Source organism: Canis lupus, chromosome 9 (assembly GCF_011100685.1).
Source record: "Canis lupus familiaris isolate Mischka breed German Shepherd chromosome 9, alternate assembly UU_Cfam_GSD_1.0, whole genome shotgun sequence".
Classification (NCBI taxonomy): Eukaryota; Metazoa; Chordata; class Mammalia; order Carnivora; family Canidae; genus Canis; species Canis lupus.
This window is the reverse complement of record NC_049230.1, coordinates 36,360,047-36,387,780: the sequence shown is the minus strand read 5'-3', so window position 1 is coordinate 36,387,780 and position 27,734 is coordinate 36,360,047. Positions and strand designations below refer to the sequence as shown.

General features: G+C 47.2%; 2 protein-coding genes across 18 annotated transcripts in view; one reads left to right on the top strand and one right to left on the bottom strand.

Annotated features, from left to right (window-relative positions):
• PIGW (phosphatidylinositol glycan anchor biosynthesis class W) overlaps window positions 1-27,734 on the bottom strand; it is a 46,605-nt gene that overhangs the window by 3,688 nt on the left and 15,183 nt on the right. The window contains exon 1 of one of the 4 annotated variants that reach the window (XM_038548023.1): window positions 1,083-1,205. The exons of 1 other annotated variant lie outside the window; for it this stretch is intronic. The gene's annotated coding sequence lies outside the window, so the exon portion shown is untranslated. Of the gene's footprint in view, window positions 1-147; window positions 479-1,082; window positions 1,206-27,734 lie in introns of those variants that run through there. 2 more of the 4 variants (XM_038548019.1, XM_038548021.1) reach the window with 2 other exon arrangements.
• Window positions 1-27,734, top strand: part of MYO19 (myosin XIX) — a 46,709-nt gene that overhangs the window by 9,280 nt on the left and 9,695 nt on the right. For 8 of the 14 annotated variants that reach the window (XM_038548001.1, XM_038548000.1, XM_038547999.1 and 5 more), the window contains 18 exons: window positions 1,357-1,512; window positions 2,760-2,879; window positions 6,300-6,438; window positions 6,921-7,069; window positions 7,158-7,229; window positions 8,578-8,691; window positions 18,170-18,302; window positions 18,988-19,057; window positions 19,588-19,690; window positions 20,340-20,436; window positions 20,578-20,654; window positions 22,890-22,980; window positions 23,404-23,575; window positions 25,629-25,702; window positions 26,325-26,446; window positions 26,615-26,728; window positions 26,981-27,157; window positions 27,474-27,614. In XM_038548001.1, the coding sequence (XP_038403929.1) occupies window positions 2,868-2,879; window positions 6,300-6,438; window positions 6,921-7,069; window positions 7,158-7,229; window positions 8,578-8,691; window positions 18,170-18,302; window positions 18,988-19,057; window positions 19,588-19,690; window positions 20,340-20,436; window positions 20,578-20,654; window positions 22,890-22,980; window positions 23,404-23,575; window positions 25,629-25,702; window positions 26,325-26,446; window positions 26,615-26,728; window positions 26,981-27,157; window positions 27,474-27,614 (1,857 nt within the window). In that variant the 5' untranslated portion in view covers window positions 1,357-1,512; window positions 2,760-2,867. Of the gene's footprint in view, window positions 1-539; window positions 691-1,133; window positions 1,272-1,356; window positions 1,513-2,759; window positions 2,880-6,299; window positions 6,439-6,920; window positions 7,070-7,157; window positions 7,230-8,577; window positions 8,692-18,169; window positions 18,303-18,987; window positions 19,058-19,587; window positions 19,691-20,339; window positions 20,437-20,577; window positions 20,655-22,889; window positions 22,981-23,403; window positions 23,576-25,628; window positions 25,703-26,324; window positions 26,447-26,614; window positions 26,729-26,980; window positions 27,158-27,473; window positions 27,615-27,734 lie in introns of those variants that run through there. The other 6 variants (XM_038548003.1, XM_038548005.1, XM_038548006.1 and 3 more) reach the window with 6 other exon arrangements.

The following is a 27,734-nucleotide window of genomic DNA, read 5'->3' as shown; positions in this document are numbered from 1 at the left end:
GGAGCAAGCCGCTTCCGCCTCCCGAGCCGCGCTTCCGGCCGACGTGGGGCGGCCGAGGCTTCCGGGCGGGGATTCGGCGCGCGCGTGCGCCCCGCCCAGGGCCCGAGCTCGCTCTCCGGCCCCGCGGGCTCCCCTCCCGGTTCTTGCCTGTGGTGGGCCTGCCGCGCGCCCGGGTCCGTCAGAGCAGTGCGGAGCCGAGCGGAGCGGACGCGTCCCACGCCTCACCGCCACTCTCGAGCCCACGACGAGTCCCTCAGAGTGGCGGGATCAGAGGGCCCGGCCCAGTGTTCACCACGGCGTCCTCTACCCAAGGACGGGGCCCCGTGAGGCCTTGGCTCCCGCGCCTCTCGCGCCGGAACACGGGACGCCGGCGCCTCGTCCCTCTCAGCCCAGGTTCCCCGAGTGCTTTGTCCCAGCTGGAGCCCCTCACTCCCACCCGGCGTCCAGAGCGGGCCACGTGCGCCCCGCGCCCCGTGCGCGCCCCGCCCCGGGGGAGGAGCCGCGGGGCTCCGGGCCACTCGGCGGGAGCGGGTAGCCGGCCGGTGCGCCCCGGCGGTGCCGGCTTCCCGTCCTTCCCGGCTCGCTCCCGCCCCCTCCTCTTCCCGCCGACTCTCCCAGCCCGCCCGCCCGCCTGCCTTTTCAGTCGGGCCTGGCGGGGCCGCGCGCGCAGCGGCTCGGGCCGTGGGACCGGTGAGTGCCACCCCCAGCCCAGGTCCGAAGCGCTTGGTGACCCCGAAAGGGTAGAGAGGCCGGTTGCCGCCGGAGCGCTGAAGAACCGGGGCATCTTCCTCTCCTTTTTCCAAAGCCCCGTTTGCCCCCCCTTTCCCATTTCCTTTTTGAGCGTCTCGTGTCCGCAGGGGGTAGCCCAGCGCTTGGCCCTAGCCCAGAACCCTCCACTCTCCACCTTGCTGCAGGAGGCGCCCCGGGGTCGGGCAAAGGCCCCAGCTGGGAGGCCGAGTCCCGTCCCCTGCCCCTCCTCTCGCACGGCTATGGACCAGGGAAGGGGCGGCTGGCCCCGGGAGGCGTCAAGGGCAGCCGCGCCCTTGGCTGGGGTCACATCCACCTTCCTGGGAAGGGCATACCCTCGCCGTGCCAGGTGCTTCCGGAGCGGCATCCAAGCCCCAGTCCCAGCGGGCACCTCGTCCCGAGAGGGAGTCCGGGTTCCCGCCGGCAACCTGGGGGCGGGCCCCGCTGTGTTCCCAGGACCCTTACCCAGCTGTTCTCGTCTGCCCTCCCACTGCCCTCCGAACGGAGGACAAACCTGAGGCTGGGTAGGAGGAGGAGCTAGTGATCAGGTTGCCTCTTGCCTTGATCTAGTGTTTCATCTGTTCATTACCGTCTCCCTTCTGCCCACAGTGGTCACACCCTTTCCAGAAATTCCTGGCTGGTAACCGCGAAGCTGGGGGAAAGCGAGAGCTGGGGGAACTGGAGAAGACTGCTCTAATCTGACTTGACTGGCTGGGAACAGACGCATCATCATAATAACCAAGATTTGCAAAGCGTTCTCTAGAGGTACTAGCCCATTTGATCCTTAACTCAGTATTTTGAGGTGTAGGTATTAGTATTACTTTCTGCAAATGAGTAAACAGAATGAGGCTTAGAGAGCGCTTATGACCTGCCTTGGAGGAGTTGGAGCTTTGATTTCTAACTCCACAACCTATTATGCTCCCCCTCTGATCCTCTCTCTTAAAATGAGCTTCCAGTTTTGGGAGCTTTGTTCTTCTTGACTCTCCGGGTGTCCTCTCCATGGCTGTCCCTTGGACAGCATATGGTCTGTATCTGTGGTGAATGTGGCCAACACATTCCTGATGCCCTTCTCTGTCCTTTTTCCAGTTTGTATGAATTCCCTGTCCCTGAATTCTTTCACGTGCTAGATATATTCGGAACCCCAAACAAGACTCCACCAGGGTTAATCCATTACAGACACTCTTCATCTTCATCCCTCCTTGCTAGGAAAGTGTGAGGCCTGGGAAATTCTGAGTCTTAGGGTCACTTACAGTTTTTCAGAGATTGGCCCTGGTACAGCCTCACAACACTCCATCTCTCAGATTTTCCTCCTCTGAAATCTTTGCCTTCTTAAAGATGACACTGGACTGTTCTGATTAGTGTCCCCAAGTGGATTATCCATCCTTAGTAGTCCTTATTAGTAATAACAATATTCCTCCTCTGAGTGAATATTCAGATTTGTACTCCTTGACATCATTGACCTTCACAACCACTCCTCATGAGGTAGATTTACTATACCCATTTTCAAGATGAGGGATCAAGGTGGGCCAGGAAGGTGATGTGGCTTTCCTGTGAATAAGCTATGATTTTGCTCCCACACAGCAACCTTCTGAGAGCGTCAAGAATTGACTCCAGACTCCCTGTTCCATCAATCACTGGCTATACAAAAATAGAATATTTCTGTCCAGTAGAGAGGATAGGGCAAGAGACTTCTCTGTCTCCCAGTGTTTCCATTCTCCATGGCACACTGACTCAGAACATATGTAGCCCCACCCCAAACCCCTATAGTAAAACTGGCTCTGAAGAGCCTGGGGAGCCTCTGGAGGCCCTCCTAAAATTTTCCCCTCTTCCCTAATGCAGGAGGTAGGACCGACTTTCCCTCTCTCCTCAGGCTCGCCCTGATTCTCATTTTGGTTCCTCTTGCTTGGCGGGAGGAGCAGGAGTGAGTCACCCTGAAGAAGCCCTCACCTGTTTGGCTCTTACCTTCTCTCTCATGTCATATGCTCTGAGGTGACTCATTCACATTCCTCCAGAACCGAGCCTTTTGCTGGACCCATGTTCCTGCCTGTGCTCCCATGACGGGGTGGATAGCACTGCTTGTGCCTGTGACCCAGAACCCTGGCTGACCACATTGAAGCAGGATGCTCCAGCAGGTAAAACGTCACCCTTAGGTAACCTAGGCCCTGAAGCATCTAAGGCACTTTCCCATCTGTCACTTGGCTGAAGAAGATTCCACTTACCCTGACCTGGAAGGAAGGGAAGGATCCCTTAAAGGTCTTTTCTCTCTTCATGTAGTCACTCCAGTGCCTTTTACCTGTCATTGAGAAGCTTTTCCTGATCCCTAATTTGAATCTTTCCTATTGTGGTCTTTAGCTCTTTTTCCTGGGATGAGTATGATGAGATTGATAAGATGGGATGGGTAGGGGAATCCTTAGGGCTCTTTGATGACTTCACAAGCCTGAACCAGTGAGTGAGTCCAGAGAGATGTCCCAGCCTGAACTGTTGAAGTACAGTGGAAGCTTAGGGCTTCCAAGAGGAGGTGTTCTTTGAAGATGAACCTTAAAGAATATGTAGGAATTAGCCAGGTGAAGAAGGGAAGTAAGCAGTCCAAGCAAAGAGGTCAGCCTGTGCAAAAAATATGGGTGAAGATGCCTATGTTGAAATATAGAAATCTGATGAATGGATCATGAAGCGCATAGTGAAGGGTTGAGACATAAAACCTACCCTTACTCCAGGTGTCTATCTAAAAAGGCTACTGTGGCCTCAGGCCTGTGGGATTCCAAATCACCCATCCCCTATTTGTATCATCCTTTACATGCAGCTCTCCATCCAAAGAGAATGCTAGTAGATAGGTATTTACTGAATTTTTATTTACAAAATGTTGCCATGCACTGGGCTGAGGCAGATGTTCAAGATGGGGTGCCTGGGTGGTTCAGTTGTTTAAGCATCTACCTTCTGCTCAGGTCATGATCCCAAGGGCCTGGAATCGAACCCCACATTGGGCTCCCTGCTTCTCCCTCTTCTTCTGCCTCTGCCTCCCCTCCCCACCTCGTTCATGCAGTCTTTGTCTCGCTCTTGCTCTCAAAATAAATAAATAAAAATCTTTTAAAAAAAATGATACTTGCTCTTCAGGAGCTCACAATCTAGTGGAGTTCTAGGCAGGTAAGTGCCTGAGACTTATTAGGATCACCAAGTGGAAAGCCAGCCAGCCTCAAGGGAGCCCTGGTGGACAAAACTGCTTGATCATTTTCCAGACTTTTATCTTATGCGATGAGCTTGAGACTAGAGAGAAGCAGGCAGGACAATTGTCTGCTCTGGGCCTTTTTTTGGTTTGTTTTCAGCTTTTTTTTTTCTTATTAAAAAAGCAGTAACATCCATCATCACCATACCAGCAGCTGCACTGTGTTGAGCCCTACGTAAGTAGTAGGTATTCTAAGCATTTTACATGTATAGTTTTGTTTAGTCCTCGAGCAAGTTATAGTGTTACATGTACAGTGCTACTATATCCCCATTTTGGAGATAAAACTCAGAGAGGTTATGTGACTTATTCAAGGTCACATTCACTGTAAGCAATGTAAAAAATATAAGCAAAAAAAAAAAAATTAAAGTTACCCATAATTACACTATCTAGAGTTAAGATTTTTTAAAAATCCTATATTTTCCTAAAGATATAAATATATATTTTTAAAGATTTTACTTATTTATTCATGAGAGACACAGAGGCAGAGACATAGGCAAAGGGAGAAGGAGGCTCCCTATAGGGAGCCCAATGCAGAACTCGATCCCTGGACTCCAGGATCACGCCCTGAGCTAAAGGCAGACACTCAAGGGCTGAATCACCCAGGTGTCCCTCCTGAAGATATATTTTTTTAACTATTTGAAGTTATACTTTTTTTTTTTATCCTGCTTTATTCTGTTGTGAGGATATACTATAAATTGTCCACCATTTGGACATATCAGTTGTTTTCAATGTTTTTTGCAATTACAAATAGCTTAATATATGGTGAATAAGAAGGTAATATTCTTATGGCCCTTCTAAAAGAATTGCAGGCTTAAGAGGCATGTGTGGTTTTTAGGCTTTGATATACCATTGCCTAATTAAAGAAGAGCTGTTTTGGTTTTTTTGTTTTGTTTTGTTTTGTTTTGTTTTTAAAGATTATATTTATTTATTCATGAGAGACAGAGAGGGGGAGGAAAAGCAGCCTTCATGCAAGGAGCCCAATGCAGGACTCGATCCTAGGACTCTGGGATCATGCCCTGAGCCAAAGGCAGATGCTCAACCACTGAACCACCCAGGCGTCTCAAAGAAGAGCTGTTTTTAAAAGAATAATGAGGGATCCCTGGGTGGCGCAGCGGTTTGGCGCCTGCCTTTGGCCCAGGGCGCGATCCTGGAGACCCGGGATCGAATCCCACGTCGGGCTCCCGGTGCACGGAGCCTGCTTCTCCCTCTGCCTGTGTCTCTGAGCCTCTCTCTCTCTCTCTCTGTGACTATCATGAATAAATAAATAAAATCTTTAAAAAAAAAAAAAAAAAAGAAACTTTTAAAAGAATAATGATACCTAACTTAGGGTGCATATACCAGGTGCCTTCTCTAAATACTTGATGTGCTTATTAGTGTCTGAAGTTGCTGCTACCAGCATTCCCATTTTATAAGTGAGGAAAATTGAGGCATAGAGAGATTAAGTAATTTATAAAACATTGTACAACTAGTAAGTGGTAGAATCAGGATTCAAATCCAGACAATCTGCATTCAGATCTAGGCTCTTGAACATTATACTCATCTACTTCCCTGGTTGTATTAGAGCTGATCATAAAATATGGCTCAGATTGTGATTGTCCTTCCCCCCAGTCCCCCAAGAGAAGAAGGATTTGCATGAATCTAACCGTGCTCTGACCTCAGCATCAGGGATGGGCCAGGGTCAAGGAGAAACCGCTTTTTTCCCCTTTGGTGCCTATTCTTAACCTCATCCAACTTCCAAACCAGGCTCCCTCTCAAGTAGACCCAGGGCAGAGGAAAATAACTAAATAGACTAAATCTAAGCCCCAAGAACCAGGTGATGAAGGTGTGGAGCTACCTCACAGCTGGTTTTTCATCACAAACTAAATGGTTTCTTTCAAAAAAGGCCCAAACCATGGTTCATCTGTGTGTGTGTATGTGAGAGAGAGTGTGTGAGTGATCGATCCCCTGTAGCAGACCTCCATGTTAGGCCCCACCCCTCCCAGTCCCAGTAGGCTGGAGCTTATTAAGAGGAGAGGGAATAGCATTTATTCATTTATTGAGTACACACTGTGTGCCAGGCACTAAGTGCTTTGTATATCTCTTATTTTTCTGTCCAATAGTCCTGCGAACTGGTTTTATTTTCCTTTACTTACAAATAAAGAAGCTGTGGCTCAGAGAAGTTAAGTAACTTATCCAGGCTCACAGGCTTAGTAAGTGGCAGAACTGAAATTCGAACCCACCCAGACTATGATACTAGAGCCCTGTTCTTTTTGCTATTCAGGCCCCCACCCCTACATTGCTGCCACCTGGTCTCAGTCCCAGCTTTCATGGCCCTTTCCTCATGGCCTCTTAGGTTAATGGCCACAGTTCAGGCTCTGATGCCCAAGGCGGGGGATCCCTCAGAAAAGACCTGCAGAAGTTCCTGAGTGGGGAAGCCCCACTGCACCAGCTGGATGACCTCACCAAGGTGAATCCTGTGACACTGGAGACAGGTATGGGCCTCCCTTTCCTCAAGAATGCTGTCTCCAAAGCACCCGTTGGTGCCTGGCTGGCTCAGTTAGTGGAACATGCAATTCTTGATCTCGGGGCTGTGGGGTCCAACCTCACATTGGGTGTAGAGATTACTTAAAAATAAAATCTTAAAAAAAAAAGGAGGGGGGGCATCTTCAGAAGGGAGGAGGTGTGATGTGGGTAGTTCACACAGCTTCCCCTGGCCAGACCAAGGCAGGCAGGACTCCTGATCGCCAAATGGGCTGCTCCAGACCTCTGCCTGGCAGCTGCACCCAGGCTCCAGGGCAGACTTTGCTCCAGATTTGGGGCTCATCTTAATTAGATCTTGTACCTATTCACCAGGGAGTTGCTGGGATCTAAAGGCACTTGGCTAATTGCAAAGGTAGCACAGTTAGGCCAGTGTTTGTGTGGGCAGTTGTGTCTACATGTGAGCCAGAGTTTGCTAAAGGTGCCTCTGCCTCAGTCCTGAGGTGTTTGCAGGCTCGGTACGCAGCAGACACGTTCTACACCAATGCTGGCTGCACCTTGGTGGCTCTGAACCCCTTCAAGCCCATCCCTCAGCTCTACTCAACAGCACTGATGAGAGAGTACCATGCTGCTCCTCAGCCCCAGGTAAGGCTCCGCCACTTCCTGGGCCTCAGGGTTCTGCCATATTCATCTGGGCCTTCTTGCAGCTTCCCTATCATTGTCTATTCACCAGCCATGTAGTCATTCAGAGTCTGCCGGTGCCAGGGCGACCGAAATATTTTGGACACGTGACAGCAGGTACAAAGTAAGAGTCAAATAAATATTTGTTTAACTGAGTTTGGAACCTAAAATAAGGACATAGGACAATGGATTTTTTTTTCTTGTTTGTGACTTTAGTAAAGGGAAGGATTTACAAAGGTATATTTGTATATTTAATAAACCACTTTTTTGGGGAAAGAATAAAATAACATATGATAAGGAGTGCTCTAGAAAATTCAGCATGTGTTCCTTTCCACTGAGAGGAATGAGACAAATTCTTATGGGGTTGGAGGTGGTACAGGCAGGGAGTCGGCTAGTTGGTGTTTAAGTGCGTGATGTCTTCAGGGAGAGGCAAGAGCAAACTTGCCGGCAGGAGAGGTGCTGTCAAGGAGAGAGGAAGTAGATGAGATGGGAGGATGACATAAGCCAGGGCTGCTGGCAAAGGGTCTGAAGCCCCACAGCAGGCAGAATGAATCCATAGTGCTGCTTCCCTGGGGATAGAGGGACTGACTGGAGCCCACCATGGGGATCATTACTCTGCAAGTTGGGGGAGTCAGGTTCAGGAAGGTAAAACAGGATGTAGGGAAAACAGTCGGAGGCTCTTAACAGTTCAGGCAAGAGGCAGCTGGGGCATAAACAGGTGCAGGGAGGGATGGCTCTGATACTATCCACAACAGTATGTTCTCTCTTCAGGAAGCGGTGGGTAGGTGATCATTGCTAGGTAGGCAGTGCTGGGCTGACCCTTTAGAAGCTCATGCATGGTTAAGTGTCCAAGTCTTCCCTGAGAGCCCATATCTCACTGACTGACAGCCTCTTCAAAGGCAAAAACCATGTCATGATTCCCTGTTTCCCCAGTGCCCAGTTTAATGCCCAGCACATTGAGGATAATTAATATTTGTTGATGGAAAGGAGAACAGTGGCCTTAGAATTCAAATCATGTGGTCACATTTACCTGCTGAGTAGACTGGGGAAGGTAATTTAACCCCTCCAAACCTCAAATACCTCATGTATAAAATAGGATTAGCTATCTAAGTAATGCACAGATTTTTTTTAGCCAGTAGCTTGTAGGAATGTTCTTTGTATGCTGCAAAATACAGTAATGTAAAATAATAAGTAGAATAAGACTATTAAAGTAAGATAAAATGGGAGGACAAAGTGTTAAGGTCATAGACTGGTCAAGGCCAGCGCTGCTTCTATCCTGAGAGAAGATGAATGGATATAGCCACCATAGGGGTCCCACAGTTGGGTCTAACACTGTTATATCCAGGAGGTTTTGCTAGAGGAAGTTTCCTGGCACTGCTGTTGGCAGCCTCCCCATCTCAGCCATCATTGGATTAACTACTCCTTGGAGACAAGCATTCCCTCACGTGACCTTTCACCCCTTGATATTTTAGAAATTGAAGCCCCACATCTTCACGGTGGGTGAACAGACATACAGGAATGTCAAGAGCCTGATTGAACCAGTCAACCAGTCTATCATCGTCAGCGGAGAGAGTGGTGCTGGAAAGGTAGGAGGGCCTCTTTCCCACCATGTCAACTTCGTGACTGGTGGGATGGGCAGAGAAGAAGGAGGTCATTCTTGTGGACTTGTTTGCTGCCTAGTCATTTTCCAGATAGTCTGGCTCAAACAGGAAGTCAATGTGTGGTGGTGAGCAAGCACTAGTCAGGAAATCAAGAGATAGACAGGGTTCTAGTCCAGGCTCTTCCAAGTAAACCTGGGTTAAGTAATTTTTCTCTCAGCCTTCATTTTCTCCTCAAAGGTCTCAGCTCTGATGCCATTGGAAACAAAAGTCAGCTATTGGGATTCCAAAATATGGTTAAGAGCACATCATAAAGGTATTTAGGCTCTGCAAACATGAGTTCTTTCATTTGTAAGATGACAAGGACAGGAGGCCCAACATGTAAGTCATGGGACACCTATAAGAGTTAAATAAACCAGTGCACATAGGCGCTTGTTGGCATGCTTGGCACATGGCAGCACTACTCTAGAAGTAGCTGGGATTACTTGTGGGAAAGGATTTATTGGAGTAGCCTACCTGTATTCTCTGGGTTGCCCTTGATGGCAAGGACAGGGCATTGGGCCAGAAGCATTTGATGCGGTCATGTGGCCCCCTAGGTGCCAGAACCACAACAGATGAGACAGAATGTTGCACAAGGATGGTCAAAGGAGGCTACCAGGCCAGTCCTCACCATCTTCCTGCCAAGGCTCACTGAGTCACCCCACCCTTTCCACAATGCTTTTACTTTCACAAGGGATTCTTCAGACCATGAACTGCCTTTGCCTATACTTACATATGAGAGAATTGCTGAGCACTGAGTACCTGCCAGCTTCTAGGCTATGGGCTAGCTACTGAAGAGTGGCAGGGAGAGGAACAGAGATGAAAAATGCAGCATAAGGCTTGCAGGGGGCTCTTAGTCCACTGGGAAAGACAGACAAGGACACAGGTGAAGAGTGTAAGGCTGTAGGGATGACACCTTGGACTTGGGTGTAGAGAGGATCTTCAAGAACTCTTTCAAAGTGACCAGTGCAATAGCTAACACCCAGCTCCCTAGAGGAAGCCCATTGTCCTCCAGAATTGCTCTGGGGAGCTGAAACTAGACCTGGCTTGAAGTCTATGCATCTGGAGCTCAATAACCCTTTTTGAGCAGCTACTGTGTTCTTTTGCTGGGTCTGTATTTTTTTAAATTTATTTTTAATAAGTGGTAGCATAATTAACATAGTTCAAAAACAATACTGAATGGCTTACAAAGAAAAACAATGACAGCCCGACCCCTATCTATCAAGACTATTCCTTCTCTCCAGAGGCAACTACTTACATATCTTCTAGCAGTTTATTTGGGTATTTGTATCCATATTTCTAAACAACATCCTTATATTGTTATTAATTTTTCAGTTTTTGACCTTATTCGTTCATTTCCTACTATGTTAAGGATTTAGCCCTCTTTCTCTACCCCCAAATACATATATAATTGTATCACGCTTTCTTTTTTTTTTTTTTTTTTTTTTTAAGATTTTATTTGTATTCATGAGAGACACAGAGAGAGAGAGGCAGAGACACAGGCAGAGGGAGAAGCAGGCTCCACACAGGGAGCCCAATGCAGGACTCGGTCCTGGGACTCCAGGATCACGCCCTGGGCCGAAGGCAGACACTAAACCTCTGAGCCATCCAGGAATCCCCACGATTTCTAATTAATATGCAGTATTACAACCATGTATATATTGTTCAGAGCAGTATACTGTATACAGAGCAATATACTGTCCTTTCTTATATAATTTTTACTTTCCCTCTACTTAATAATTACCCTGTTTTTTCACTTGTTTTAGTTTCTGTATACCTATTATTTATTATAAACTTGTCGCCAAAGCTGGATAACACCTATCCACTGGCAAGTATCTCAGGTCCTTTTTTTTCTTTTGTGATGTTCTTTTTTTTTTTTTTTTTTTTTAATTTATTTATTTATGATAGTCATACAGAGAGAGAGAGAGGCAGAGACACAGGCAGAGGGAGAAGCAGGCTCCATGCACCGGGAGCCTGACGTGGGATTCGATCCCGGGTCTCCAGGATCGCGCCCTGGGCCAAAGGCAGGCGCCAAACCGCTGCGCCACCCAGGGATCCCCTTTTGTGATGTTCTTCCCAGAGCTCCCACATCTCTGTCTCCCACCTAAACTGGTGGCTGCCAAGGGCTGTTGCCACACAGTTATTACCTGAGAGCTTCTCTGCCTCACTCTGGGGATCCCCTCGTTGCCCTCTGTCCTAAGACAAACTCTCTCTCCCCCACTCCCTCATCTCCTGGTGTTGGTCCCCATGGTTTCAACTTCTTAACTGCCTTGTTTTTATGGTGCACATTCTTTAGTAACTTTCTGAAAAAGGTACATAGAGGGCAGATTTTTTAGTTGTTGTGCACCTGAAAATATTTATTTTGCCTCAAATTTTATATGTTGGCTGGATTTTATAATTCCAGGTTGGAAATCATTTTCTTTCAAATTTATAAGATTTTTTTTTCTTCTATATTTTTTGAATTAACGTTATGATAGTCCCAGTCCATAATGGTGATTTGTTTTTCTTTCCAAAATCTTTTACAGTCTTCGTTTTTATCCATGGGTATTAAAACTCACAATGCTGTGTCTTGGCATGGTTGTTTTGGGTTTTTTTCACTTGCTGTGCTGGATATTTTGTGGGGTTCTTTTTAACCTGAAACTCATGTTCTTTTGTTTGGGGTAAATTTGTATTATAGCTAATTTAATAATCTCCTCCCCTCTCTTTTATCTTTCTAGAAGTTAGTGTTATTAATAGGAAGTTTGTTTAATTGTCTATATTCTTATTTTTGTCACTTATTCTTCCATCTCTTAACATTTTGTTTGACCTTCTGGCAGATATTCTCTACCTTCCAATTTTTTTGAATTTTGAACTTTTGTTAGATTAATTCTAAGAGTTCTCTCTTGTTCTTTGAATATTATTCCCCACCACCTCCCACCATCCTGGTCTGATTTCATAGTCAGTATCTTATTTTTAAGAATACTTCATAATTTTTATTTATCTTCTTCTCCTTGCATTGACTGTGTTTTCTTCTAATTCCTTTTCCTCCATTTATTGTGATATTTGTCAATCTTGTAAAAGAGGTTTATTATAGTTGATGATCACTAAGTTTCTATTCATATTTAATGCCTCATTAAGCAACTGATTAGAATCTTTGTTTATGGATAGGATTGTCAACCAAGGATCCTTACTAGAGGTAGGTTTTTAAACTTGTGGGACCCTGAATGCTCATATCTTTTCTCACGAGCTTATCAGTATCTCCAGAGAAGATTCTTTTTTTTTTTTTTTTTAATTTTTATTTATTTATGATAGTCACAGAGAGAGAGAGAGGCGCAGAGACACAGGCAGAGGGAGAAGCAGGCTCCATGCACCGGGAGCCCGATGTGGGATTCGATCCCGGGTCTCCAGGATCGCGCCCTGGGCCAAAGGCAGGCGCCAAACCGCTGCGCCACCCAGGGATCCCTCCAGAGAAGATTCTTTAGCAGAGATATGGAAACTATAAAGAATTAAATGAAAATGATAAAAATTAAAAATATAACAAATAATTCCTCATCCTTATCAACAGACCAGACATGCAGATAAATACATCAGTGAATTTTGACAGTAAATCAATAGAAATAATTCAAATCGAGAAACAAAGGGCAGCCCTGATGGCCCAGCGGTTTAGCACGGCCTTCAGCCCAGGGCCTGATCCTAGAGACCCGGGATCGAGTCCCATGTCAGGCTCCCTGCACGAAGCCTGCTTCTCCCTCTGCCTGTATCTCTGCCTCTCTCTCTCTTTCTCTCTCTCTCTCTCTGTGTCTGTCATGAATAAATAAACAAAATCTTTAAGAAAAAAAAGAGAAAGAGAAAAGCACATCTGAGAGCTATGGTACAATATCACATGGTCTACCATATTTGTTATTGCTATACTAGGAGAAAGAGAACACGTGGATCAGAGGTGTTATCTTACACAATGAACAAAAGATGGCAAGCACAGATCCAAGAAGTTCAGGAAATAATAAGCAAATAAATACAAAGAAACATACCTAGGCACATTATAGTCAAATTGCTGAAAACCGAACAAAGAGAAAACTTTTGTGGGAACCAGAAAAACGAAGAAATATTACAAAAAGAGAAAGATAGGGATCCCTGGGTGGCGCAGCGGTTTGGCGCCTGCCTTTGGCCCAGGGCGCGATCCTGGAGACCCAGGATCGAATCCCATGTCGGGCTCCCGGTGCATGGAGCCTGCTTCTCCCTCTGCCTGTGTCTCTGCCCCCCCCCTCTTTCTCTCTCTCTCTCTCTCTCTCTCTCTATCATAAATAAATAAAAATTAAAAAAAATAAAATCTTAAAAAAAAAAAAAAGAAAGAAAGATAACAGTGGCAACAGGCAGGAACCCTGGGTGGCGCAGCGGTTTAGTCCCATGTCAGGCTCCCGGCATGGAGCCTGCTTCTCCCTCCTCCTGTGTGTGTGTGTGTCTCTCTCTCTCTCTCTCTCTCTCTCTATCATAAATAAATAAATAAATCTTAAAATAAATTTAAAAAATAAAGATTTATTTATTTTTTGAGAGAGAGAGAGAATGAGCAGGAGGGGCATGGGAAAGAGAGAATCTGAAGCAGATTCTGTGCTGAGCATGGAGCCCGATGCAGGGCCTGATCCCATGACCCCGAGATCATGACCTGAGCTGAAACCAAAAGTTGGTTGATCAATTGACTGCATAACCCTGGGCTTGCATTTTTTGACAGATGCCTGTTGCCACTCTTTTTTTTTTTTTTTTTTTTTTAATTTATTTATGATAGTCACACAGAGAGAGAGAGAGAGGCAGAGACACGGGCAAAGGGAGAAGCAGGCCCCATGCACCGGGAGCCCAACATGGGACTTGATCCCGGGTCTCCAGGATCGCGCCCTGGGCCAAAGGCAGGCGCCAAACTGCTGAGCCACCCAGGGATCCCTAAATAAATCTTTAAAACAAAAACAAAACAAAAACTGCAAGCCCAAAGTAATAGCAACATCTTTAAAGTGATAAAAGAAAATATCTGTTGGGACACCTGGCTGGTTCAATCGGTAGAGCATGTAACTCGATCTCAAGGGTTGTGACTTTGAGCTCCACTTTGGTCATAAAGATTACTTAATTTAAAAAGTTTTTTTTCGGGATCCCTGGGTGGCACAGTGGTTTGGCACCTGCCTTTGGCCCAGGGCGCGATCCTGGAGACCCGGGATCGAATCCCACATCGGGCTTCCGGTGCATGGAGCCTGCTTCTCCCTCTGCCTATGTCTTTGCCTCTCTCTCTCTCTCTCTCTCTCTGTGACTATAATAAATAAAAATTAAAAAAAAAAAAGTTTTTTTTCTTAAGATTTTATTTATTCATGAAAGAGAGAGAGGCAGAGATATAGGCAGAGGGAGAAGCAAGCTCCATATAGGGAGCCTGATGCGGGACTCGATCCCGGGATCACACCCTGCGCTGAAGACAGACGCTCAACCACTGAGCTACCCAGGCATCCTTGTTTGTTTTTTTAAAGAAAGTTTCTATCAATCTAGAATTCTATTACCAGCAAAAATGTCAAATATCTTTATAAAAATGAAAACAAGGGATGCCTGGTTGGCTTAGTCAGTAGAGCATACAGCTCTTGATCTCAGGGTTGTTAGTTCAAGCCCCACATTGGACATGGAGATTATTTCACTTTAAAGTAAAGACTCGGGATCCCTGGGTGGCGCAGCGGTTTGGCGCCTGGGTGGCTCAGTTGGTTGGGAATCTGACTTTTGATTTCAACTCAGGTCATAATCTCATGGTTGTGAGATTGAGCCCCATGTCTGGCTCCACACTGGGAATAGAGCCTTCTTAAGAGTCTCTCTCTGCCCCACCCCCAACTTTCTCTCACTATCTTTAAAAAAAAAATCTTTAGATAATTCACTCTAAAGCAAAATATAGTAACAATTTACTGTGGAGATACAATCATAAAAGTACTAAACTCAGCCGTAAAAGAAGAAAAAAGTAGCAAAGATCACGTGAAACAAATCACAAAGAAATAAGATAGTTAGGATGCCTGGGTGGCTCAGGAGTTGAGCACCTGCCTTTGGCTCAGGGCATGGTTGCTGTGTCTCTCATGAATAAATAAATAAAATCTTTAAAAAGAAATAAGATAGTAGACTTAAACCTAGCCATAGTGATTATTACATTAAATGACAATAGACTAAACACTCCAATTAAAAGACAAAGAATGTCAGATTGGATTTCTTTTTTTCTTTTTTTTTTAAGATTTTATTTATTTATTCATGAGAGAGAGAGAGGCAGAGACCTAGGCAGAGGGAGAAGCAGCAGGCTTCCTGTGGGGAGCCAATGCAGGACTCTGTCCCATGACCCCAGGATCATGACCACAGCCAAAGGCAGACACTCAACCACTGAGCCACCTAGGCGTCCTTTGGATTACTTTTTTTTTTTAACTTTTTTTTAAAGGCAAGACTCAAGTTGTAAGTCTTCAAGAAACCCACTATAATTATATGGTAGGTTCATAGTAAAAGAATGGGAAGAGATACATTCCAACACTAATCAAAGGAAAGCTGAAGCAGTTATATTGGTATGGAACAAAGAACATTTTAGGGGTAGGTGCCTGGCTTAGTCGGAAAGAACATGTGACTCTTAATCTTGGGGTTATGAGTTCAAGCCCCATGTTAGCTGTAGAAATTACTGAAAAAAAAATAACACTTTAAAAAAAGAAGATAATACTAAATGTGTACGATTTCAAAATAACATGAAGCAAAAATTGGGACTGAAAATTTGATAAAATCAAAATTATAGTTTGAGATTTCAGCATTTTTTTTCAAGTACAAGTGATCCACTCACCAACAGACCACATTCTGAGCCATTAAAACAAATCTCAATTTGAAAAGATTAAAATCATGCAAACTGTGTTCTCCTGAGTAGAACTGAGCTAAAAATAAGTAATAAAGATACCTGGAAAATATCCAAAGCATTTGGAAATTAACACTCTTCTAAATAGCTTATGGGCAAAGATAAACAAAGAATGTTAGAAAATACTGTGAACTGAATGAAAAGGAAAATAGGACATATCAAAATCTTTAGAAACAATAGCAGTGCTTAGAGGGAAATTTGTAGCATTAAATGCTTAATTAGGGAAGAATAAAGAACTCTAATGATCTGAACTTCCACTTTAAACAAGTAGGAGAAAAAAGAATAAACCCAAAATAAGGAGATAAAAGAAACCAATATTGCACTGTATGTTAACTACCTAAAATTTAAATTAAAAGAAAATAGATGTGATGTGTATATATGCAATGGAATATTACTCAGCCATCAAGAAGAATGAAATCTTAGCCATTTGCAATGACATGGATGGAGCTGGAGTATATTGTGCTAAGCAAAATAAGTCAATCAGAGAAAGACAAACACCATGTCATTTCATCCATGTGGAATTTAAGGAACAAAACAGAACATATGGGAGAGGTGTGGGAAGAGAGGGAAACAAACTATAAGAGACTCTTGAAGGTAGAGAAAAAACAGGGTTGATGGAGGGAGGTGGGGGGACACTTGTTATGATGAGCACTGGGTATTGTAAGTAAATGAATTCTACTGAAACCAGTAGAATTCTACCCCTGAAACCAACATTGAACTGTCACCTGATAAGTATTTAAATTAAAATAAAAATAAAAAAAGAAGGAAATAAAGTGAAAAATCAATAAAATAGGAAACAAAAATAACATAATAAATGAAGTCAAAGTCCATTTCTTTTTTTTTTTTTTTTTAAGATTTTTATTTATTTATTCATGAGAGACAGAGAGAGAGAGAGACAGGCAGAGGGAAAAACAGGCTCCATGCAGGAGCCTGACGTGGGACTCGATCCTGGGTCTCCAGGATTACACCCTGGGCTGCAGGTGGCGCTAAACCGCTGCGCCACCAGGGCTGCCCTCAAAGGCCATTTCTTTAAAAAGATTAATAAAATTGATAACATCCTAGTTGAACTTTAAAAAGTGAAAAATTCACGAGTTACCAATTATTAGGAATCAAAGAATTAGGTATTAGGGGATCCCTGGGTGGCTCAGCGGTTTAACGCCTGCCTTCGGCCCAGGGTGTGATCCTGGAGTCCCGGGATCAGGTCCTGCATCAGGCTCCATGCATGGAGCCTGCTTCTCCCTCTGCCTGTGTCTCTGCCTCTCTCTCTCTCTCTCTCCCTCTCCCTCTCTCTCTCTCTCTCTCCCTCTCATGAATAAATAAATAAAATCTTTTTTAAAAAAAGGACAAAGAATAGATATCACTATAGATCCTATAGATTGATGAGAGATTATTTATTCCAATAAATGCTACTATTTAGTTGAAATGAGAAATCTTTTGGAAGACACAAACTTCCAGAGCTCACACAAGAAGAAATATATAGGCCTTTATCTATGAAAGGTGCTGAAGTCATAATAATAAACCTGGTCAGAAAGACAGCCCCAGGCCCAGGTGGCTTACTTGTGAATTCTACCAAGTATTTAAGGAGGTAATGTCACCAGTTCTACACAGTCTTTCAGAAAATAGAAGGGAACATCTACCTCATAAAAAGACCTGAAAGTTTACAAAAGTTACTACAACTTAAAAGCACACAGGGTTAAGCAAAGTAATAGGTTACAAAGTCAGTATGTAAAAATCTATTTTATTTCTGTGTTCTGGCAACAAACAATTGGAAATGAAAATGTGCCTCATTTCAACTGATTAAAAACAAAAAAAAATGAGAATTTTCTAATTAGATTGCCTGGTTATAAATCAGAATTGTGTCATTTACTAGATGTATGGTCTTCAATAAGTTCAAATTTTTTCTTTGCCTCAGTTTCATTTTGAAGACAGGTATGTCCTGGCACCTGCATCAATAGGTGTAGTAAGAAAATGCACAGAAAGCATCCTTATTAGCTCAGTGTCTGCCACAGAGTAGTCATTATTTCCTGTGAGCCCTCAGAGACACTGAGTAGCCTGCCCAGGTCAAGATGGGTTGTCTCTTTTCTATCCCAGCTTCCTTCGTTTTTTAAAGGTGTCCTCTGGAACTAGGAGCAGCAAAAGTGAGCAAACCCCCCACACTCCATTTCACAGATGGGGGAAGTGCCTTGTCCAAGGACACAGTTGAAAACATCCCCCCATGTGGGCAGCAGCGTGCCTGGTGAAGAAGAGGGGTCTAGTGGGTACCATATCCTGAGGTGTGGTGGGAGAGAATGGGGACACTGCTCCTACACGGCTGTTTCTTTTTTTTTTTTTTCTTTTAATTTTTACTTATTTATGATAGTCACACAGAGAGAGAGAGAGAGGCAGAGACACAGGCAGAGGGAGAAGCAGGCTCCATGCACCAGGAGCCTGACGTGGGATTCGATCCCGGGTCTCCAGGATCGCACCCTGGGCCAAAGGGCAGGCACTAAACCACTGCACCACCCAGGGATCCCTTTTTTTTTTTTTTTTTTCTTCACATGGCTGTTTCTGCTGCAGACATGGACGTCCCGCTGCCTGATGAAGTTCTACGCTGTGGTGGCTGCCTCACCCACATCCTGGGAGAGCCACAAGATCGCAGAGAGGATCGAGCAGCGAATCTTAAACTCCAACCCTGTCATGGAAGCTTTTGGTGAGCTCAGTGTCCTCTGCACAGTACCTCAATTCTATTTCCTCAGACCTTTCAGGGAAAGGGGTAGTCGTTTGAGTCCATCTCTGGGAGCTGAAGGATGAGACCTTCTCAGTCACTACCTTGGACCCTCAACCTCCTCCCAGGTCCCCTTGGCCTCCTTCTATTAGAGTCATCCACTTCTCTAGCCTAGGCAGATGTAATGGTGTGCTGGAGAGGACCTCGTGGCTCACCTAGTTCAAATCCTGTTCTTATATATGGCTTTCTAATGGTTCAGAGAAGGGGACTTGACTAAGAATACTCATAAGCTAGCGTCTATGTGGGACTCCAGCTTAGATGTGTCAGGCAGGGCCCACAGCTGCCCAGATGCTTCCTGGAGATAGGTCTGTTGTACCTAGATGTTGTCTCACTCAGTGACAGCTGGTTGGTTTTGGTCCTTTCTCTTCAAAGAAGACATTCCCTGACAACCTAGACTTGCTTATTCCATTCATCGCGAAAAAGTTCTAACTCTCCTGAAACACGTTTGCTGAAGCCCAGGTGCCCATTCCCTAGTCCTGCCCTCTGTGACATGGAAACTCACAGAGGGGCCATTCAGTGACTTGATAGAGACATGCCCCCCCCCCACATTGGTCCATGAGGACCCTGTCAACATGGGGGAGCGCTATAAACATAGGTATGTGATCTGTAGGGAACGCGTGCACACTGAGGAATAACAACAGCAGTCGCTTTGGGAAGTTCATCCAGCTCCAGCTGAACAGGTAATGACTACTGCCCCTCTGGCTGATGGGAGGACGGGATGGGGAGTCTGAAAGTGGCCAGGGCAGTTTCTAGCCTGGGCTACACCTGTGGCAGAACCCTTCTCCTCTTGGCATGTGATGTTTGTGGGATAAATGAACCCGAGGGTGATTTTTGAACCTGGAGAATTCTAGCAACTCCCAGCCTTAGGGACACTGAGGCAGTGTGCTTGTCATGGCCTGTGAGTTCCTCCTGGCTTCTACCCTTGCTCAGGGACTTTTAGTTAAACTACCACCTCTCTGGGCTATACCCCTGAGCTTGAACCTGGGGCTTCTGTTCTGCCTTGAGATGGGACAAAATGATAAATAGAGGGTTTGGCCCTGTCCACTGGAGCTGGTCACAGGGGAATGTTCCAGACCACCCAAGGACCTGCTGAGTGGTCCCTAGTCCTCAAGACCCACTTTGGCTAAGTGGAAGAGCTTTGGGGGGAGTGGCACGGTTGCATTCTGGCAGATAGTAAGTACTTACTAAATGGCTATCTGCTTGTGCTCAGGGCCCAGCAGATGACTGGAGCTGCAGTCCAGACGTACCTCCTAGAGAAAACTCGAGTGGCCTGCCAGGCCTCCAGTGAGAGGAACTTCCACATCTTCTACCAGGTTTGTGTCAAGCTGGGCCCCCAGCTGCCCAGATTTAGGGTGGAGATGGGTCTGAGCCTCCAAACCCTCCTCTCCAGCTCCACCATGTTCCAGGCCTGCCTTGTCACTTGGCTTTTGGTGATGCCGCCACATACTCCTACAGACTGTATGCAACACTTCTGCCTCATGCTGGACCTTGGCTCCCAGGATGGTTTTGACATGAAGATGCATTTGCTTTCACTATCAGACCAAAAAGTCTTTGAGATTGGGACTGTGTCACCCTCATTAGACTGAGGACTCTTAGAATGGCAACTATCTCGAACAGAATGAGGGCTTTGCTAGAGCTGTGTCTGATGTGTTTCCCATCAGACTTTGGGTCATACATAAATAGGATGTCTCCCTTCTCAGATGGGACCTGGGGGCTCCTCAAACAGGAGTCATCTTTCTTCATCAGACCACAGGCCTCCTCAACAGGTTTTTTTTGCATCAGGTTGGAGACATTCAGAACCGTTGCTGTGGCTTTTGTCCCTGGGCCTGCCCTGGGCTCTGTTCAGGAACCTCTCAGCCTTGTGAAGTCAAAGCATTTCTCCTCTCATGGCAACCCCAGGCTTATGCAGGCCTGGGCTTCCTTACACCATCACTTCAGCCACCCGCCCACCCCTCCCCACAGATCTGTAAAGGAGCCAGCACGGACGAGAGGCTCCAGTGGCACCTCCCCGAGGGAGCAGCCTTCTCTTGGCTGCCCAACCCAGAGAGGACCTTGGAAGGTAGGGGGAGCCTTGTCCAGCACCCTGGGCTGGCCCATCAGTACCCACTTACCCTCTACACAGGGCCTGCCTTCATCACCCCTCGATGCCCCTGCTGACCTCTGGTCCTGACACTGGGCTGTGACTTGGATTCCTTTTCAGAGGATTGTTTCGAGGTGACCAGAGAGGCCATGCTTCATTTGGGCATCGACAACCCCACTCAGAACAACATCTTTCAGGTTAGAAGAAGAGACACACCTCTTCTATTTATTTGGCAGAGGTGACAAATGGGCAGCCACTTTCATAGTTCCCTTTTCTGAACTCTGTAGATCTAGGACTTTAATCCCCAATGTCTAATCTCTAAGGATTCAACTGCCCCCTGTGCCTCTGAACCTGGACAGGGCATCACGGCAGACAGGGCATAAAGGACAGTGATTGAGTATACAGTGCTGTGGTACAAAACCTCACACAGTGTGGGGGGCAGGGGGCAAGTGCCCAAGTCAGTTATTAATGAAGTGATCAGACTAGAGAAGCAGTGCTATCACAGGTTTGTCTAGTGTATTCAGATTTTGAAATCATGTTCATACCTCTTAGTCCATTTGGTTTTTTCAATAGTCCTGCATGTATGGAGATTTTTCCCATTCTTATACTTTAGAAAACTAGGAGGTAAAGTGACCTCCTCAAGGTCAGACATCACTAAGTGACAGTTTGTACCAAATGTAGTAATTCCGACTTTGAACTTTTCCCTCCTCTTGGGTAGAATGCTGACCCAGGTGAGCTGGGCCCCTCTCATCCCACTGGTGGCCTCCCTTCTCCCTTCTGTCTTTGCTGACAGGGCTGACTACCTCCCTGCCCCATCACCTCCTTACCCACCAGAGCACCAGGAGGGGATATAGAGGATAGGCTGGCAGCAGACACAGGGAAGCCTCTGCAGGAAGATGGCTGTGCTGTGGAAAGTGACCTCTACCTCTAGATGGGGGCTGCCCAGGCATGGAGGGGATCATGTCCAGTAGAAGCACCATCAGGTCAGAGCTTGGTCAGAGGGATAGCGCATGGGGACAAGCCCAGGGCAAGTGGACAACACTAGGGTTCTGGACAGCAGTGTTGGTTTGGCAGTATCCTGACCCTCCACCCATTAGGCACAGCAGTCTTCTGCCAAGGTAAGTTGTGGCAAAGCTGATAGCATGTAAAGACACCCTGCCTGGGACCAGACAGGAATGGTAGGAGAGGCCCTGCTCTCCTGATAAGGGTCTAAGGGTTTCCAGGCTGCTGGACCTATGAGTCTTGCTTTACAGCCCCAGGGGACTCAACCATGTGGATCAGTGAGTGCAGAGTCCACTGTACAATGTGGACTGACAGAGAACCACTGTACAGAGACCAAAATCACAGATCCTACCCCAGGCTGAGCTGTCAGAAGCCCAACAGTGCTGAGAAAAGGCCAGAGGGAGCCAGGGCCAAACCCCCACTGGCCACACAGAAGTGATCCTGGCCCATAGGTAGTAACAAGAGTGGTGTTCTCAGTCTGCTCCTAGAGAAGGGGAGGTACAGAGACGGTCATTGGGTGACTTAGGAGCCCCACTGGCTGCCCTGGGAGGCATCTGAAATCAGACTTCCTGGGTTCTTCTTTTTTTTTTTTTTTTAAGATTTTATTTATTTATTCATGAGACACACAGAGAGAGGCAGAGACACAGGCAGAGGGAGAAGAAGGCTCCATGCAAGGAGCTCGATGTAGGACCCGATCCTGGGTCTCCAGGATCATGCCTCGGGCCGAAGGTGGCACTAAACTGCTGAGCCACCCAGGCTGCCCTACTTCCTGGGTTCTTACCCTGCTTTTGTCTTTTTTTTTTTTTTTTTTTTTTTTTAAGATTTTATTTATTTATTCATGAGACACAGAGAGAGAGGCAGAGACACAGGCAGAAGGCGAAGCAGGCTCCACGCAGAGAGCCCGACGTGGGACTCGATCCCAGGTCTCCAGGATCAGGCCCTGGGCCGAAGGCAGCACCAAATCACTGAGCCACCTGGGCTGCCCCCTGCTTTTGTCTTTAACCAAGTCTGTAGCCTATAGGCTTGTGATTTAAAGATTTTATTTATTTACTTATTTTTTAAGTAATCTCTACCCACTGTGGGGCTCGAACTCATAACCCCAAGATTGAGGGTCACATGCTTCACTGAGCCAGCCAGGACCCCTGTAGGCTTATGATTTAACCACCTTTGTCACTTCTGTCATAGGCATCATTACAGCACATTCCTCATTGACTATTGAAAAGATTAAACAAAGTGATGCATGTAACTTGTCTAGAATTGTGCCTGGCAGAGTGATGTAGTAAATGGGCATCGGTTAGGAGCTTCTATTATTATTCTGTTAATAATAATAATTCTGTGATTATATTCAGCAAGAGAGGGGCCCTTCCCGGGCTAGGCTCCAGCCCTTAAGAAACAGCTTACATCGTGTCTGTCCTCTCCTGCCCGCTCAGGTCCTGGCTGGACTGCTGCACCTCGGCAACATCCGGTTTGCTGACTCTGAGGATGAAGCCCAGCCCTGCCAGCTGATGGGTGATGCCAAGTGTGAGGATAGGGTGGGGGCCTGTGTCTCAGGCTTTGATCACACACCCAGGGAGCAGGGCACACCCCGTCTGGAAAAAGGCCGACATTGGTGGGTCTGGGTGGCCAGAGGGTGAAATTTGGAGTGCAATGCCCTTGATGAAACCATGGATGTTACTACTCACCCCATCTCTGGTGAGGCAAACAGCAGCATCTGTGTTTTGCAGTTGAAAATAAGAAGGTTTATAAAATTATTTGTCCCACATGTAGCAGTATGGACTGGTATGTAGAAGTCCTGGGTTCAAGTCCTGCCTCTACCTTGGGCAAGTCTCATGCACCAGAACCTAGGTTTATTCAGTCCTGTTGGATAGGTCATGGTTCCAGTGATGACTTTACATTGTCTTGTGAAGAGGGCTCTTTGGATGGAGGGTGATTTGTCCCTCTCAGGCTCTATCAGGACATCAGCCTCACTGCTGCAGCTTCCAGAAGACCCACTGCTAGAGACACTGCAGATTAGAACCATCAGGGCGGGCAGACAGCAGCAAGTGTTCCGGAAGCCCTGCTCCCGAGCTGAGTGTGACACACGCAGGGACTGTCTGGCCAAACTAGTCTATGCACGGTGAGCACTCTGGGCCCTGCCCCCCTTCCAGGTTCTCCCCTCATCTGGTGTTGGTCCAGATAGCATCAGGCAGTAGGCCCAGGCTCATGGTGAAGGCTTTGAGATAAAGCAGATGCATTTCTCTCCCTGCTTCCCAGACCTTTGGGGATAGCAGGGAGTAGCTCCTGGGTTTTCCTTGAGCAAGGCCTCTGATCTTAATTCCAGAGTACACTGCATGGGGAGGTTGCCACATTCTGGGCTAGATTTGGCTCATTATTAAAGTATAGGAGTCTGCCTTGCCCTTGGCAATGAGTGAGAAAAGCCTGCCTAGCTCTCCACTGGCAGAGCAGACCCCAAAGGTAATCTGAGGCCCTCAGAGTTCCAGGTTTAGACCTGTGGGTGAATAGGCTTCTCTGTCTCTATGTGTCTTTGTACTTCATCTCTTTATGTTACCTGGGGAAATTGATAGAACTAGAAGCTTGGCCCACAGTCTTGGACAACACAGTGTGCAGCAAGTGGGAGCCCAGAACATGGTGAAGGTGGGGGTCCTGGGTTTTTCCTGGTCAGTTACTTGGTCATCTCCATACTCTGGCCATGTGGTTTGGGGTGATTTCTCACCACGGGTTCTGAGAACCTTCAGGGTACCAACTAAAGGTGTCAGGTGGCTCACAATCCTCCAAAACTATGGGACAGAACACATGTATGTGTGTGTGCATGTGCTTATGGGAATTTGGGCACTGGGGAGGGGGGTCCCCCTGCTTTCATGAATTGCTTGAAGAGTCAAGAGCCTGAGAGGCACTACTGAGGGAATAAGATCACTGAGATGAAAATGGCCCAGGGCAGCTGGGCTTAGACTGGCCCCAGCTCAGCAAGAAACTCCGTTCCCATTGCCTCAAACCTGAATTCAAGCCAAAGACTTTTAAAGCCTTTGTGTCAAGTCACTGCAAAATAAGCAGATAAAATAAAATATGACGACCACAGGCAGAGTGAGCCTGTGTGAAGCAGAACGTTTCATACGGGATAGACATCGGGTCACTGTATCACTTGTGTTTAGTACCTCACATGGGTTCTTGAAGCCCCTGTGGCAAAACAGAAACCAGCAACTGGGTTGCAGTAAGTTCCAGAACAGTCACGTTAAGAAAAGCTATAAGAGGGATCCCTGGGTGGCGCAGCGGTTTGGCGCCTGCCTTTGGCCCAGGGCGTGATCCTGGAGACCCGGGATCGAATCCCACATCAGGCTCCCGGTGCATGGAGCCTGCTTCTCCCTCTTCCTGTGTCTCTGTCTCTCTCTCTCTCTCTCTGTGACTATCATTAAAAAAAAAAAAAAAAAAAAAAAGCTATAAGAGATTCCTTAGGGCAGCCCAGGTGGCTCAGCGGTTTAGCGCCACCTTCAGCCCAGGGCATGATCCTGGAGACCTGGGATCGAGTCCCACATCGGGCTCCCTGCATGGAGCCTGCTTCTCCCTCTGCCTCTCTCTCTCTGTCTCTCATGAATAAATAAATAAAATTAAAAAAAAAAAAGATTCCTTAATGTACTGTATATGTCCCCAGGAAAGTGACCTCATCTTCTAAGGGTGGGGATGGCCCAGAGCACAGGATGCCACCTGCCCTCAGGTGACTCAGAGCCCACTTGTATGGGACTGAGTGGGGGGATGTGGCAGGGTCTTGAGCTCTAGGTACCACAGGTCTACTTTTGCAGGGGAGTCTAATGAACTTGGTTCTTTACAGGCCCCGCTCAGACCTGCTCATCAGCCCCTTCCCTTTTAGTCAAGACACCAGCTGGGTGTCCAGCCAATTGGAGACCTACTCCCTATCTAGCCCCACAGTCTAGTCCGGTGTTCTGTCTTGCTGAAAAGACAGGTCAGGTTTATGTATACCTAGAAACAGGCACAGCCATAGTCTGCATTTGTAATAGGGCAAGCCAGGATGGGCAGGGAAACCATGGGAAAGGGTTTGACCCTTTGGGATACAGGCTGTTCAGTGTGGCACCCTTGCTGGAGGAGCAATCTTGCCACCCTCAGGCTCAGCTGACCTCTCACCAGAGTCCTCTCTCCCTCTATTCCCACCCCAACAGGCTTTTTGACTGGCTGGTATCCGTGATCAATAGCAGCATCTGTGCAGACCCTGACTCCTGGACCACTTTCATAGGTAGCAGGGGCTCACCTTTCGGGGAGCACTCCTTCAGAAAAAGAACAGTGGAGTCCACTGTGTGACTTCAGGCAGCTCTTTTCCCCTCTCTGCACCCCCATCTCCTCATCTACCAGTGTTTGGGCAGGTGCTTTTGGTCTGCCTGAGTCCAGGCCAACTCAGATGGTGCCTTGTCTGTGAGGGCCCGTCCTCTCTCCTGACACCCATCTCCAGCCTCAGAAGAGCAGTAGGGGGATAGGCAAAATAGGCTGGTAGAACATGCTAACATGATTGGAATTAGGGTGGGATAGTCAGGTAGGGGAGGAAGTAAAGCTCAGAGATGTGAAGTTGACTCAAGGGACAGTGGAATGCTAGATACCAGCTAGGCTGGTAAGATCAAGGCCCTCCAAACTGAATTGGACACAGAAAATGTTCCCTAGGCTGCCCCTCAACCTCATTCAGCTCTTCTTCCTGCTCTTTGCAAAGTAGAGATGGGCCCCACCCCAAGGCGGGGTGTATGCTGTGCCCAGGGCTGGGGATCACACTCATTCAGCTTCATCTCCAGGCTGCTAAGTGTGAGGCTTCGCCCTGGGCTCCTGGAGTCCCCTGCAATAGTTCCATGGGCTCTCCCCCATCCTCTCAGGCCTGCTGGATGTGTACGGATTTGAGTCCTTTCCCAACAACAGCCTGGAACAGTTGTGCATCAACTATGCCAACGAGAAGCTGCAGCAGCACTTTGTGGCTCACTACCTAAAGGCTCAACAGGTGAGAAGTGGAATGCTCCTTCCCAGACCTTACCAGGAGCCTTTAGTTCCTTCTTTGATGTCTTTCTGGAATATGCTGTGGTACTGAGGCCCAGCCATGGATGAGCCATCTGGGCCTCAGTTCACAGTTGCCTTCTCCTGCTACCCAACCCCCACTTTTGTCCCCTAGGAGGAATACACAGTTGAGGGCCTGGAGTGGTCATTTGTCAACTACCAGGACAACCAGACCTGCTTGGATCTCATCGAGGGGAGCCCCATAAGCATCTGCTCCCTTATAAATGAGGTGGGGTCAGCTAGTATGCTGAGCACCAGAGTTGGGCCTTTCTGGGGCCTTGGAGGCTATACTGTGCCCTCTGTGCCTCTGTCTTTCCATCTGCCAAATGGGCTTGCTAATCCCTATGATCCTTTCCTCTTAGGGTCACTGTGATGCCTGTATGACAGCTCTGCTGCCAGAGGGGACTACAGGGTGTGGGGACTGTGAGGGTTGTGGTGAGCGTGTCTCACTGTGTGGCTGACTCCATCCCATCCCACACAGGAATGCCGCCTTAATCGGCCAAGCAGTGCAACCCAGCTCCAGACACGCATCGAGAGAGCCCTGGCAGGCAACCCCTGCCTAGGCCACAACAAGCTAAGCCAGGAGCCCAGCTTCATTGTGGTACATTACGCAGGGCCGGTGCAGTACCACACCGCAGGCCTGGTAGAGAAGAACAAGGTGAGGGCTGGGCCATGGTTTGTAGGGGCCTGCATGGAATGAGGTGTTGACTCATTGCTGCCCATACATGGAAGTTTCCAGTCGTGCATTCTCTCTCTCCTGAACATCTTCCAAGAGTCCAGAGTCACCTCTTGGGCCTACCTGCCTGAGGTGCCTGCTAATCAGGCATGAGCTGCTCAGAAATGACTCCTGTCACAGTTGGGCTGCCATAGAAGCCATCTTGTGGAGGCCTGGTGGGCAGGGCTGGCAGACTTTCTGACAGCCCTGGGTAACACTCCACCTGGCCTTACCTGCAGCCCTTGTCCTTGTCCAATAGGACCCTGTCCCCCCTGAGCTGAACAGGCTCCTCCAGCAATCCTGGGACCCCCTGCTCAAGGTGCTGTTTCCTACTGATCCCGAGGAGCAGCCCTCTGGCCAGAGCAGAGCCCCTGTGTTGACCGTCGTGTCCAAGTTCAAGGTGGGCCTGGGGGGCACTGGTATGACATGCTTGGCTCACTCACCAATCTCAAACATTTACTGAGCACCTCCCAGGATCAGTACTGTGCCAGGGAACACTGACAGGTCAAGTAGACATGGT